A 14671-nucleotide genomic window follows, 5' to 3' on the forward strand; every position below is an offset into this window, starting at 1 on the left:
TATTTTCCTTTTATAAGTTGAAAAAACACAACTTCTTGTTATCAGAGTTGGTTGCTGTTTTGTTGTTTCCCCCCCAACATGAAACAAGAACCAAAAACATATTTTTGAATGGCATCATTTAAATTATTTGATTATACTTTTCAGTAATGCATTTAATAATCTTGTCTGTTCTGTTACACCAGGGGTCAGCTCTGTTTATGGATTATTTTCACAATAAAGAAGAAAACTGTTGTCTTGAGGATAATTAATAATAATAATCTAGCCTGTTAGAAAGTCTGCCAAATATTGTTTATATTGTCCTTAACAGAGTTAAGTCATACAACAAATACAATCTGAATTGTGTATGTATAGTCCCATAAATCTCACTATAACTACATAAATCCTCTTTATTATAGTACAATCACCTACGTTTATTTTTTAAACTATCCTAACTGTGCATTTTCCAAAGCAGAATACTTTTCTACATGAAATAAATAAAGTCAGAAAACTTTAATAAAAGTGTAATCTGTACTTTCTTTTATTAGCCGTTTAATAATCAAAAGAAAAGTGTTGCATTATAAATATAAAACACTGTAGAAAACTGTTGTAGCATAACTTCTCACCAGCAGCTGTTGTTTCCAGCTGGCACATTATTTCCATTATACATCTTCTGTGATTTATATCTGATAATTCGCTGTAGGTTTTACACAAAATAGAGTCCCTAAAACATGAACGTTTTTCAAGAAGAAAAGAAAAACAATCCTTGTGTTGGTTTGAAATCCATTACAATCCTAAAATTCCTCACTAATAATCAAGAGGTCAAAGATCAAGAAGCAATTTTGACACTTAAAGAATAGTTATCTGTTGAGATCAGATGATTAAATTAAAAATGAAACCCTCAAGCCACTTTTAAGGCGGCTGCATTGCAACACAGTGGATTCTTGCGACATAAACACTAAGATGAAATATCTATGAGAAATCGTACTGAGGTCAGAAACCTCAACCAAGCAGAAGCTGGTGTGACTGAAGTTCACACCAGACTCAGAACAGGTTGAAGACCACACTATCTCAGGTATATTTTTGTACACTTTGAGTCATCCATCTTTATGTTTTCCTTTTGGCATTTTTGTAAACTTTTTATGTAAAAAACCCCAAAAATAGTCCAAAAGAAACTGAAATGATCAAGACAGCCTTCAAGAATTTAGTGTTGTCCAAAACTTTTGTACATTACTGTCAATTAATTTAAAAATAATAAGAAAAAAGGTAGCTTTGATACGGCAATGTTGCATTTTATATTGCAACACTGCCACCTTGTGGCCAAAGAGGCAAACAGCAGGCGATTCATTTGACAGCCGTTTGTAAAATTAAACAGAACCTATGAATTATAACAGTTAAAAACATATATAAATGTTGGCAAAAATTACACAGGAGGCCATGTACATTAATAAATTTATCTAAAATATACGTTAAAATGTAATACTTGTAAAGAAAACACCGATATGATCCTTTTACCTACAGAACGGCAACAGGAAAAAAAGGGGGAGGAGCTGTCAGTTACTGGTTGCCATGGTAACCGCAACATACCATAACTTATGTAGCAATAAATATGAGAAAATTATTTTTTTAATTAAACAAAATATGTTTGAAGAATAAATAAAAATTTTTGGACAAACTTCACATCTTTAATGTCAAAATAAAACTCTGTTACACTTATAAAAAATATATTCATGAAAAACAATTTAATTGAAGAAAAATATAAAGGAGAATATTATAAGTAAAAATAGCTGGATTGTACCTGATTTAAACAATTAAACAAAAGCTGAATTAAAATGTATCTCCAAATACAACCCAATCAGATTTAATCCAAACTGGACTGTACCTGATTGAATTAAATTTGACTGGGTTGTATTTGGAGATAAATTTTAATTCAGCTTTTGTTTAATTTCTTGTTTTGGGAAGAAATACCACATTAAGTTAGTCAAACAAATAAAGTAATCTGAATTTTTGTTGGAAAGGGATGTGTAAATTATTGTACATTCAAAACTTTAAAAAGTTTTGAGAGTTTGCCTAAATAAAAAAAGCATTCAGTTTTTAAATTTATTTCAATCTTGACTGAAAAAAATGATTTAAGTAAAGATTTGGTAAATTCTGAGCAATAAAAACAGGATTAGTTTGTATTGAAGACAATGTTTTTCTATTGCTATGAAGGAGAAAGAGGTAAATGTGGTGAGAGAGCTATTTTTCTATTTACAGCACAGACTTTCAACAGATGTACTTCATAATTATGCAATTAGTAATACTTAACAAAACCTGGCAGGATACATTAAAAATGCAATCTAGGACCAAATGTGAGGTGATAGAGAGCATAATTTTGATGTTTCTGACTAAAATCATGCTGTTAAACACCATCTGTTTTCATAAAACTGCAGTTTTAATTAGCACTAGTGTAGAGTGCACCTGTAGCTAAAGCCATGATGAACAGAAAGTGCACCCCCTTTAATGGTTTTTAGTGTGTATTTTTATTTTAATTCTATAATAAGCAACAATATGGTGTCGGTGTGGCAATATTTTTTATGTACTTGAGGTTAGATTTTAGTTTCAATGGTGGCTAAACCAGATCATTCATTTTGTGAACCAAAGAACTGATCATGGAAATTTTCTTTTGATTAGCATAAGCCTAAATTTAAGACAACAATAGTTACAACAGTTAACAGTAATGTTAACTGTTAGCAGTTATTGTTAGTATGCTAACAATAACTGCTAACAGGAATCAAAGCATGTTAAGTGAAAAAGACTTTCACCGTCCTATTCTTTTACTCTCACAAGGGACAACTATTTATTTATTTTTGTCATTGCTAATGGCTAACTCTTTATGCTAACAGTAACGGCTAATATTAGCGTACACATGCTAAAATAGAAGTTATAATAAAAGGTATTGTCTAACCTCAATTTACCTGCCTTTAATGTATTAAGTGATAATTAGTGAATGATCACAGCTGAAAATTAAAACACTACAAATTAAATAGCATGCTAACAGTAACAGCAACCAAAATTAGCATTATCATGCTAACATCATAGAAGTACAATGTATTGCGCAAACTGTGTCAACCGCTTAGATTTGGAGATGGAAATTTAAGCAACAACAACTGGAAACGATTAAGAAAAACAACAAAACACACTATAGGGGTGTGCAGTGGTGGCGTAGGGGATGGTGCCGCATGTTTACAGGCCTTGAGTCCTCGTCGCGAGTTCGATTCCCGGACCCGACGATATTTGCTGCATGTCTTTCCCCCTTTCCTGTCAGCCTACTTTCATATAAGGGACATTAGAGCCCACAAAAGACCCCCCGGAGGGGTAAAAAAAAAAAAAAACACACTGTAAAAACAACATTGGTCTCTGCAAACATTCTTATGCTAGCATAAGCTAACACATTTTTACTATATAGTGTTTGGTAGTTAGTGAAAGGATGGGTAGTTCCAGAAATTACATTTTTGGGTAAAATTTAAAAAATAAAACAGACCAGAGCAAGTTTTATTTAAAACATTTATTTGACCCAATTCTTTGGAATGTAATAGTCAGTGATGAGAGTCCGAAACAACAGAGATGGATGAGTCGGGTGCGGAGCAGAAAGTCAAAGTACAAACAATACTTTAAGTCACATAAGGCCTCACAGCTTTCTGATTCTTTTTACTTCCTTGTTTTTCTTTGTTTTTTTTAGACAAGAAAACTACAGAAACGGTACAGAAAATAAAACGCTTTCTCTTGTCATCCAAAGAAAAACAGAAGAAAACAATGGCACGTACATCAGTGACGGTACAAAAAACACAAGGTGATATTATACCAAGTAAATAAAATTGTTACTCGTATATAAGCTTTTTCGAGAATGAAAAACATCTCTGTAAATTGTACAATTCAGAATTATACCATGGCTGTCTAAAACCATGTTAAAAAGAAGCAACAATAACACTGTCCTCTCCGTCTTTCCTCCTCTCTTTTCATAAATCAACATCATAAACACATAGATTTTTTCTTTTTTAAATATATCAGTGCAACATTTGTTTTCTGGACGAGTGCTGCAGCATCCTTTTTCTTTAGAAGAGTCCGGCTGAAAGATCAGACATTCCTATAGAAAAGGAGAAAAGACTTTACGCATCTGTTTCTCCCAAACGTTTCAAATGATGATGTGTATTTATCATTTATATCTGCTCATGAACACAAACAAGCTGTTGAAACAGTTTTTCTCCCAGAGTTTTCTTTCAATTGTAAAGCAACATTCCCTATGTTGGTTTAGAAAGATATGAATGCACTAAAGTAAAAAAAAAAAAGGCTTAAACAAAATGAAATTATTTGCTCAGCTGAGATAAAACTAAAACACATTCAGGATTTTCTTTTGCAACTAAATGGAAATGTTCATATCTGTTCTTTGGAGAAGGAAATGATCAACTTTTCTCACAAGGAGTATATCTTCCCTAAATCTTCAAAAATGATCATCTGTCATATCAAAAATTAAGAAAAATTATCCCTGTAATGAAGAAGAACTTTTCCAAAATCATCTGAAATTATGTCACTGAAGAAACAAAAACACAGAAATTCGTCCTTCAGGTGATTCTGAATCCCAATGAATCCAGGCTTGAAGGGATTTTTGGTGCCTCTAGTAGCTGAGTTTCCATTGATCATGGAATTACTAAAATAAATTTGCTTAATGGGAACACGCTAATTTTGAAAAAAGAAATTGGGTTTTCAGCAGTATCTGAATTGGTGTATTTCACAAAACTGCAATGGAAACACTTTATTTGCATTATAGAAGTTTCTATCCAGCTGCTTATTTGTAGGCATTAGCCTCCTTAGACAATGTAACCATCAAGATACTTGAACTGCTCTGCTTAAGGCAGCAAATGGTGCCCAATGCAGAAAAACAATGAGAAGCAAAGCCTCAGGCTCTGAATAGTAGACTCTTCTTAATGTAAAGACTAATGGCTTAATGATGCTAATAGCATCATATCATCTGCAAAAACGCAAAGATGAGACCCAGAGGTCCCCACAGCAGATAACCTTCTCTCCATAATGCGCCTCTGCCTTGTTTCCACTGAGCAGAATGGCACACATCGGTGTAGATTGGTACACCATTTTGTCTGTTTACATTGTAAAAATAGAACCGACTCATACTGGACTATTCCTGGGCCGCCTGCAGTTGTAGGTCCGTAGGACAATGGTACGTTACAGTTAGGTTGGCGATACCGGCATCAGGCAACACAGTTCACTGATTGGGGGACAGAAAAGCATCACTGCTTCTGACAGGCACGAGACGTTTGTTGTCCTACTAGTAGGACGATACGTTAGATGTTAACCCCGCCTGTCCAGTAAGAGTCCAACTGGCAGTGGAAACGGTCTCTTGAGTCCCAGATGTTCCCAAACCAGGTAACCTACTCTTCTTAATAGACCTTTTCCTCGTTTCTACTGAGAGATATGGGGCGAGTCGGTGTGGTTTGGTTTGATATTTTATGTCTGCTTCCATTGTAAAAGTGGCCCATACAGCCGACCTGTACCCATTCCTGGGTTCCCTTCAGTTGTAGGTCCATAGGACAATGGAACGGTACGGTGAGGGTCAGGGATCAAATGTACTCAACAACCCAATCTACTTTGGAAAGGAGAAAAGATGGCCAGGAGGAAACGCTAACCCAGAGACAATGTTTGACAATCAATTTGAAGTCGCTCTACTGTTGGAACAAAAAAAACTATTTCCAAGAAATCAATGGGAACTGGTTAAAATTCAAGCACGAGACATCACCATGTCACCATGTCAGACATTTGGCTTTAATCCAGTGAGAGTCCAACTGGTGGTGGAAACGCTCTCTTGAATACGGCGAACCATAAAACAGAAAACTGCACAGACAACAGGATCTGTGGCCAGAGGCAGTTGTAATGCCAACAATGCAGACAAAAGCTCTTGTTTTGGATTTAAAGGACTGGGCCGCCCATAAAAAGCAAACCTGGCATTCTGTATTCCAACAAGATTCATCAAAGGGACATATTTAAGCGCTCTTTTGATCCATGAAACACAAATGGACTGGACAACCCAATCAACTTTGTGAAGGTAAAAATGGGCAGCAGGAAAGTCTAAAACAACAACAATTTCCCAGAAAACAATGGAAACTAGTTAAAATTCAGCATCTGTACTGCAAATTAAAACTATAAATCAAAGTTATTTACCTTTCTGAAAAGAATGTTAACTCTAATGTGTTGTTTCATTGCCTCCTATTAGGTCTTCAAGCCTATAACCAGAGGTTCTGCAGCTAGCTTGCATTGCGGCGGCCATGTTGTTACATACAAGTCCATGTAGTTTGTATTCTGGTACCTCAACATTACATTCTCACAAGATGAATACTTGGAGGCAGTTTAACAACGTGTCCAGCCAGATCCAAGTGTAATCAATGAAACCCCTTTGACTTTCTGTCACTGTAGCTGCTGAGGTTGTGTGTTTTTACCCTGTTAAGACATAAATTCCCTTTCATTGGTGCGTTTTCTCCTCTGAATCACCAGGGATGGTAAACATCCTTCAGCGACTGGTGTGATTTGAAACAGAAAGGATACTGCAGCACTGGCGTCTTCCTCTATAGAAAAGGGCGCTCAAATATATATTAAAACCTATGTACAATACGTTGGATGTGTCATGTGCCATGAATATGAGGCATTCAGGGCTCCTACACATTTACCATATTGGGAATTTTCATAGTTTTCTTCAGTTCTGCGAATATAAACCTGGAACTCAACAGCTGAGTGAATGCCAGGGTAACCAGATGCTGTTTTATGGTAAAATTACAGCAATAAAAAGATGCTGCTTTACAGACACAGTCTGGAAACCTTTCCCTGTAGTTTGTATAGGAACCCTGGAAAGAATGCCAGCCGATGGGAAAACAACCAGCAGAAAACAAGGCAACAGAAAAACAGGAAAAAAAAGGCACTGTCGGAGCAGGTCAGTGGTCCTGCGTCAAGATCACACACACACACACACACACGGTTTGTATAGTCAGACACACCTCAGATGCAGATGTATATGAGTGAGACGTCCACACACACTTCCACTCGCGTTAAGCTAGCTTTGCTCATTCTTCAAAACATTTGAACGAAAAGACGAGAAAAACAACAAACAGAAACATTAAATCTTTCTGCAAAAGTTCACTAATGATACTTTCGTCTGAATTGGTCTCAACACCAGCATGTGATTACGTGAAATCAACAAAGCACGCCAAAAAACAAAGAGAATCCTTAGTTTTCTTCTTTTTTGCTGTACATGTTCTTTATACACAGTGCCCCCTACAGGTGAGTCCCTTCCACCAACGCTCCTGAGAAATAAAAATGAAATCGGCTCACTGTTAGCCCACCCTGCTGTCCCATTAGTGGTGTCAGCCCCGTGATTGGCTGCTTGTAACATGTCCGCTAGCGGAGCTGCCAAAGCTCCGGCCCCTGCGCCTTCGGGCTCACGCCTCTGAGTAGTTGCTTGTCTGTCCGTTTATCTTGTCCTTCTTTAGCTTGACGCCGTCCACCAGCTCAAAGTTATAGTTCTCCAGGGCGGATAAGTTCCTGTCGGTCATGCTGCCCTGCGAGCAAGCGCAGTACAGCACGACGCCGCAGATGGCGCCCAGGAAGACGCCCAGAGCCGACATGGCGATGATGGTGATGAGGATGGGGTCTATCGTCTTCAGCATGTTGCCCGGCCTGCCGAGTTCACCCGTTTCCTGAGAGAGGGAGTCCATGGCTGCAAGGGACAAGAAAACGTTCAAATTAGATGGTTGAGATCAGGAAATATTTTCAACTAACTCAGTATTTAACTGAGATGGGTATTAACTGGTTACATGGAGAAGCAGCATTCAGCTTCTATGCACCACATATCTGGAACAAACTTCCAGAAAATTACAAAACAGCTGAAACACTGAATCCTTTAAATCAAGACTAAAGCCCCATCTGTCTAGAGTTGCTTTTAAAACATTATAAAAGAAACAATGATCAACATTTTGAGAACGGTTCTTCTACACCAACAATGTCTGCACTAATATGGTTGCTTTTTCTTCATTACAGGACAAACTGGCTCTTTCTAATTTCATTCATTTGCTTAATCTTCTTCCAGCCTCTCCCTCAGGCTGACTTTCCTGTTCAAACATGCCTTGAAGCTGGGAGGAACCAGCGGCTGAAGGTGAAACCTGATTAGCTGAAGCCTCTGCACTGAGGTGTGAATCACAGATCAGAGCTCAAACCGGTTGCTGTTTTCAGTAAACTCACACAGCTACTGTGACTGAGAGCCAGAATGGAGCACAATCATCTGGCTCAACAAACCTTATGCTGTTCGATCTGTCTGGATCTACTGAAGGATCCGGTGGCTATTGCCTGTGGACACAACTACTGTATGAACTGTATCAAAACCCACTGGGATGAAGAGGATGAGAAAGGAATCCACAGTTGTCCACAGTGCAGGGAGACATTCACACCGAGGCCTGCGCTAAAGAAGAACACCATGCTAGCAGCTTTAGTGGAGCAGATGAAGAAGACTGGACTCCAAGCAGCTCCTGCTGATCACCGCTATGCTGGACCTGAAGATGTAGGATGTGATTTCTGCACTGAGAGAAAACTGAAAGCCATCAAGTCCTGTTTAGTCTGTCTGGCCTCTTACTGCGAGAAACACCTTCAGCCTCATTACGATGTGGCTCCTTTAAAGAAACACAAGCTGGTGGAGCCGTCCAAGAACCTCCAGGAGAACATCTGCTCTGAGCATGATAAGCTGTTGGAGATCTTCTGTCGCACTGATCAGAAGTTTATCTGTTATCTCTGCTCTGTGGATGAACATAAAGGCCATGACACAGTGTCAGCTGCAGCAGGAAGAGCTGAGAGGCAGAGAGAGCTGGAGGAGAGACGAGGAAACATCCAGCAGAGAATCCAGGACAGAGAGAAAGATGTGAAGCTGCTTCAACAGGAGGTGGAGGCCATCAATCACTCTGCTGATAAAGCAGTGGAGGACAGTGAAACCATCATCACCAAGCTGATCCGTCTCCTCCGGAAAAGAAGATCTGATGTGAAGCAGCAGATCAGATCCCAGCAGGAAACTGAAGTGAGTCGAGTCAAAGATGTTCAGGAGAAGCTGGAGCAGGAGATCACTGAGCTGAAGAGGAAAGACGCTGAGCTGGAGCAGCTCTCACACACAGAGGATCACAACCAGTTTCTCCTCAACTACCCCTCACTGCCAGCACTCAGTGAGTCTACACACTCATCCAGCATCAACATCCGTCCTCTGAGACACTTTGAGGACGTGGCAGCAGCTGTGTCAGAGCTCAGAGAGAAACTACAGGACGTCCTGAGAGACTCATGGACAAACATCTCACTGATGGTCACTAAGGTGGATGTTCTACTGTCAGAACCAGAACCAAAGAGCAGAGCTGGATTCTTAAAATATTCATGTGAAATCACACTGGATCCAAACACAGCACAAACGCGGCTGAAATTATCAGAGGGGAACAGGAAGGTGAGACTGATGGGTCAATCTCAGTCTTATCCTAGACATCCAGACAGATTCACTCATTGGCATCAGGTTCTGAGTAGAGAGAGTCTGACTGGACGTTGTTACTGGGAGGTGGAGTACAGCGGATTAGTAAACATAGCAGTTACATATAAGAATATCTGCAGAGAAGGAAGAGGGAATGAATGTTTCTTTGGAAATAATGACAAATCTTGGGCTTTAAATTGTAATGGTTCTAGTTTTGGTCACAACACCATCTGGACCTTCATCTCAGGTCCAGTTTCCTCCAGAGTCGGAGTGTACCTGGATCACAGAGCAGGTATTCTGTCCTTCTACAGCGTCTCTGAAACCATGACTCTGATCCACAGAGTCCAGACCAGATTCACTGAACCGCTGCTGGCTGGACTTAATGTTTATAACGGTGGAGGTTCTGCAGAGTTCTGTAAACCCAACTAGAGTCTCTCTCATCTCTGATTCTTGATTAGGGTTCATTCTGCTGTTATGTTCTTTATTTTTCTGGTTTAAATGTAGATTTCTGTGTTCCAGGAGCCATAAAAGAAAACATCAGCAGCGTTTTCTTTTATTCTTACATGACACAGAAATATTTCTCCACATGAACATCTAAACTTCTCTGGGCTCCAATCAGTTTGGTTTAATATTTCTATTGATGTATTTCAATGTTGTTGTTCTCGCTTAAATCAGTTGAAATTTAAGTGAACTTACTTCTGGTTTTTTATTGTGATTCAATGAAAAAAGTGAAACTACCATCGACTCAAAACTGATGCTTGTTTTCTTATACATCTTTATATGTAGATAAGACAAATAAATGTTTTGTTTTCTTCAATAAAACAACTTAATTACAAAGAATTTTTTATTTGTTTTTCTTCATTTTTACAATAAATTATGAGATTTGTCGCCTAAAGTGCAGAAACATTTTCTTCAGAAGGTCTCAGGTGATGGTGGAGAAGATCAGACCAAGATCTAATGTATACAGCAACAGTTTTACATATCGGATGGATGGATGGATGGATGGATGGATGGATGGATGGATGGATGGCAATGAGGGGCACCAGGACATTTCCCAGTGGGCGGGTTATAGGCCCGCTCAGAACCGTTTTGGGGTTCTGACCCAAAGGTTCGGTTTGGTTCGGCTTTGATACAAAACGATCCATTCTGTTTGTGTGTCTCACTCTGGTATCTGCTGACTAAAACTCCCACAGGTTACCCAGGTCCCTCTTGAAAATGAGATCTAGATCTCAACGGGGTTTACCTGGTTAAAAAGAGGAATAATGAAAATGAATGAACAGACGCACCATGTTGTCCACGTTGCAATATTTCCCAGGTTCTGGTGTTGGTGTCACTACAGCCTGTTTCCAACTGTTAGGTAATGTTCCACATTCCCATACTTTATTGTACAACTGAATTTCAATTCAATTCAGCTTGTTTGTTTATATTGCACCAATTCACAACAAATCACCAGGGAACTTTACAAAAATAACTAATTTAAATTCAGTCACTCCTGCATATTCCAACTGATCGTAGTTATCAAACAGTACAATACGCTAAATTAATTATGCTAAGTAGTTTAAAAGTTTATATCTAAAGATATAAGAAAAGAAAAATCCAATAAGATTAACTTTTAATGTTCCCTAGGTACACTTATAATATATCAGATTTAATCAATTCCTGGAGTTGACATCTTAATCTTTCTTAAAGAATGTCGTAACAATTTAAAAATTCATAATAATGACATTATCTCTCTTAGTGTTGCATTATTTCCTTAATTTTTATTAAAGTTGCTACTCTACATTGCTCATTAATATTATTTGTACGATGTATTTTGGAAAACGTCAGCACTAACATTGTAGATATTGTTCATTACAGGACAACCTGATTCTTCTCATATCATTCATTTGATTAATCATTCTCCAGATTCTCCCTCAGGCTCACACTCCTCCCATCTTCCTGTTCAAACACGCCTTAAAGCTTTGAGGAACCAGCAGCAGAAGGTGAAAGCTGATTGGCTGCAGCCAGTGAGTCATAGATGAGAGTTCAAACATGTTTCTGTTTTCAGGAAATAAAACTCATACAGTCTTTGAGACTGAGAGCAGAAATGGAGCAGCAGGCAGTTCAGTTGGATAGAGAAACTTTTTTCTGTTCGATCTGTCTGGATCTACTGAAGGATCCGGTGGCTATTGCCTGTGGACACAACTACTGTATGAACTGTATCAAAACCCACTGGGATGAAGAGGATGAGAAAGGAATCCACAGTTGTCCACAGTGCAGGGAGACATTCATACCGAGGCCTGTACTAAACAAGAACACCATGCTAGCAGCTTTAGTGGAGCAGATGAAGAAGACTGGACTCCAAGCAGCTCCTGCTGATCACCGCTATGCTGGACCTGAAGATGTAGGATGTGATTTCTGTACTGGAAGAAAACTGAAAGCCATCAAGTCCTGTTTAGTCTGTCTGGCCTCTTACTGCGAGAAACACCTTCAGCCTCATTATGATCTTGCTCCTTTAAAGAAACACAAGCTGGTGGAGCCGTCCAAGAACCTCCAGGAGAACATCTGCTCTAAGCATGATAAAGTGACTGATATCTTCTGCCGCACTGATCAGAAGTGTATCTGTTATCTCTGCTCTGTGGATGAACATAAAGGCCATGACACAGTGTCAGCTGCAGCAGAAATAGCTGAGAGGCAGAGAGAGCTGGAGGAGAGACGAGGAAACATCCAGCAGAGAATCCAGGACAGAGAGAAAGATGTGAAGCTGCTTCAACAGGAGGTGGAGGCCATCAATCACTCTGCTGATAAAGCAGTGGAGGACAGTGAAACCATCATCACCAAGCTGATCCGTCTCCTCCGGAAAAGAAGATCTGATGTGAAGCAGCAGATCAGATCCCAGCAGGAAACTGAAGTGAGTCGAGTCAAAGATGTTCAGGAGAAGCTGGAGCAGGAGATCACTGAGCTGAAGAGGAAAGACGCTGAGCTGGAGCAGCTCTCACACACAGAGGATCACAACCAGTTTCTCCTCAACTACCCCTCACTGCCAGCACTCAGTGAGTCTACACACTCATCCAGCATCAACATCCGTCCTCTGAGACACTTTGAGGACGTGGCAGCAGCTGTGTCAGAGCTCAGAGAGAAACTACAGGACGTCCTGAGAGACTCATGGACAAACATCTCACTGATGGTCACTAAGGTGGATGTTCTACTGTCAGAACCAGAACCAAAGAGCAGAGCTGGATTCTTAAAATATTCTTGTGAAATCACTTTGGATCCAAACACAGCACAAACACAGCTGGCACTATCAGAGGGGAACAGGAAGGTGAGACTGATGGGTCAATCTCAGTCTTATCCTAGACATCCAGACAGATTCACTCATTACTATCAGGTTCTGAGTAGAGAGAGTCTGACTGGACGTTGTTACTGGGAGGTGGAGTGGAGTGGAGGACCAACTATCATAGGAGTCGCATACAAGAATATCAGCAGAGTAGGAATAGGAAAGGAATGTTTAATTGGAGATAATGGCAAATCGTGGGCATTAAATTGTCATGATTCTAAATTTGGTCACAACAACATCTGGACCTCCATCTCAGGTCCAGTTTTCTCCAGAGTCGGAGTGTACCTGGATCACAGAGCAGGTATTCTGTCCTTCTACAGCGTCTCTGACACCATGACTCTGATCCACAGAATCCAGACCACATTCACTGAACCGCTGCTGGCTGGACTTTATATTTATAAAACTGGATGTTCTGCAGAGTTCTGTAAACCCAACTAGATTTTCTCTCTGATTGTTGATTAGGGTTCATTATTCTGATTGTTCATTAGGGTTGATTATTCTGTTCTACAGTTTTGTTTCTGATTTTTCGGGTTTAAATGTATTTCTCTCAGTCAAGGAGCCATAAAGGAAACCACTGCTGACATTTTCTTTTATTCTAATATGACATAAGTATTTCTCCACAAGAAAATCTAAATGCTTCTGGGATCTAGTAGTTTTTCTGTAATATTTCTGTTGAGCTATTAGGATGTTCTTGTTGTTTAAATCAGTTGAGATTGAAATGAACTGAACTTACTTCATGTTGGCTCCTTTATCGTATTTCAAAGAAGAAAGTGAAACTACCATAAACTTAGAACTAATGCTGTTTTCTTATAAATCTTTATATCAATATCAGTAAAATAAATTTCTGCTGTTGTGTCTCTTTGGCTTTCTTCAATAAAACAACTTGATTAAAAAGACATTTTGACTTATTTTTCTTAATTTTTACAAGTTTTTTTTTTACAAGTCTTATCGTCTAAAGTGCAGAAACATTTCCTTCAGCAGGTCTCAGGTGATGCTGGAGAAGAAAAGATCCACATCTAATGTATACAGCAACAATCGGACCTGAGTTAAAATTGATTACATTTATCTTTAAGATCAAGTTCCCATCCTGGAAAGTTGTGCCAGTTTATGCCGGGATGGATGATTGGATGTATGACTGCATGAATGTATGGATGGATGAGAGACGACTGGTTGGTTGATTGATGGATGGATGGATAAGAAGATATACAAATGGATAGTTAGATGGATGGACCAATCATTTGGACCAATCATTGAATGGTTGATTTTGTTGTTGGATGGAAATCTGAATAAATTGGTGGCATTAACTAGCGGTTTGATTGATGAATGGAAGAATAGAAGACTTGGGAGATTGGTTTGTTGTTCTGGATGGATAGTAAGAAGAATGGATGAATTGATGGAGGGACGGAAAAATGGATGAATGGTTGGATGGAAGAATCATTGATTAGATAGAATCACTAAAGAAAAATCTTAAAACTTTGGCAGAAAACATGGAGACCTATTGATCAAAGGAATATGGAAAGAAATAAGAAATGACTCAAAACTTTGGCCCAATCCTGTCTATTGAATAAGGAGCGTACACAAGGTCATTACAATGAAAAATATTATATATATGAACGTTTGCTGAGACTCTGCAAAGACGTTCTTGGTTAAAAAGAATATATTTTATTAACAAATGTGTCAAAATAAACATTAGCAGGATGTAAAATACGCATCACTTACGTAGCATTAAGATCTTTGTGGGCGGAGATGTTGGAGCTTCTGGATCTGGAGACAAAAACAAGAATTAAGAACAAGTTAATTCACTTCCTGAAGGTTTATTTCACCTTAATATTGCTAACTTATTA

The 14671-nt window shown here is 38.8% G+C and overlaps 3 protein-coding genes across 3 annotated transcripts in view; 2 read left to right on the plus strand and 1 right to left on the minus strand.

Annotated features, from left to right (window-relative positions):
• Nucleotides 1–3508: 3508 nt before the first annotated feature.
• Nucleotides 3509–14671, minus strand: part of LOC114145885 (neuropilin-1a-like) — an 87561-nt gene continuing 76398 nt past the window's right edge. The window contains exons 17-18 of the mRNA XM_028019538.1: nt 14547–14591; nt 3509–7735 (exon numbers count right to left, since the gene is read on the minus strand). Of these exons, the coding sequence (XP_027875339.1) occupies nt 7458–7735; nt 14547–14591 (323 nt within the window). The 3' untranslated portion in view covers nt 3509–7457. The remainder of the gene's footprint in view (nt 7736–14546; nt 14592–14671) is intronic.
• LOC114145887 (tripartite motif-containing protein 16-like) lies at nt 8247–9996 on the plus strand. The gene has a single exon (XM_028019540.1). The coding sequence runs from the start codon at nt 8282–8284 to the stop codon at nt 9938–9940; it is 1659 nt and encodes a 552-aa protein (XP_027875341.1). The 5' UTR covers nt 8247–8281; the 3' UTR covers nt 9941–9996.
• On the plus strand, nt 11514–13684 carry LOC114145886 (tripartite motif-containing protein 16-like). Its single transcript, XM_028019539.1, has one exon. The coding sequence runs from the start codon at nt 11529–11531 to the stop codon at nt 13263–13265; it is 1737 nt and encodes a 578-aa protein (XP_027875340.1). The 5' UTR covers nt 11514–11528; the 3' UTR covers nt 13266–13684.

The sequence above is a fragment of the Xiphophorus couchianus genome, chromosome 6 (assembly GCF_001444195.1).
Source record: "Xiphophorus couchianus chromosome 6, X_couchianus-1.0, whole genome shotgun sequence".
Taxonomy (NCBI): Eukaryota; Metazoa; Chordata; class Actinopteri; order Cyprinodontiformes; family Poeciliidae; genus Xiphophorus; species Xiphophorus couchianus.

Bases quoted from the DNA above. Each gene is read 5' to 3' on its own strand.
- LOC114145887 (XM_028019540.1), top strand. From the start codon at position 8,282: ATGGAGCACAATCATCTGGCTCAACAAACCTTATGCTGTTCGATCTGT.
- LOC114145886 (XM_028019539.1), top strand. From the start codon at position 11,529: ATGAGAGTTCAAACATGTTTCTGTTTTCAGGAAATAAAACTCATACAG.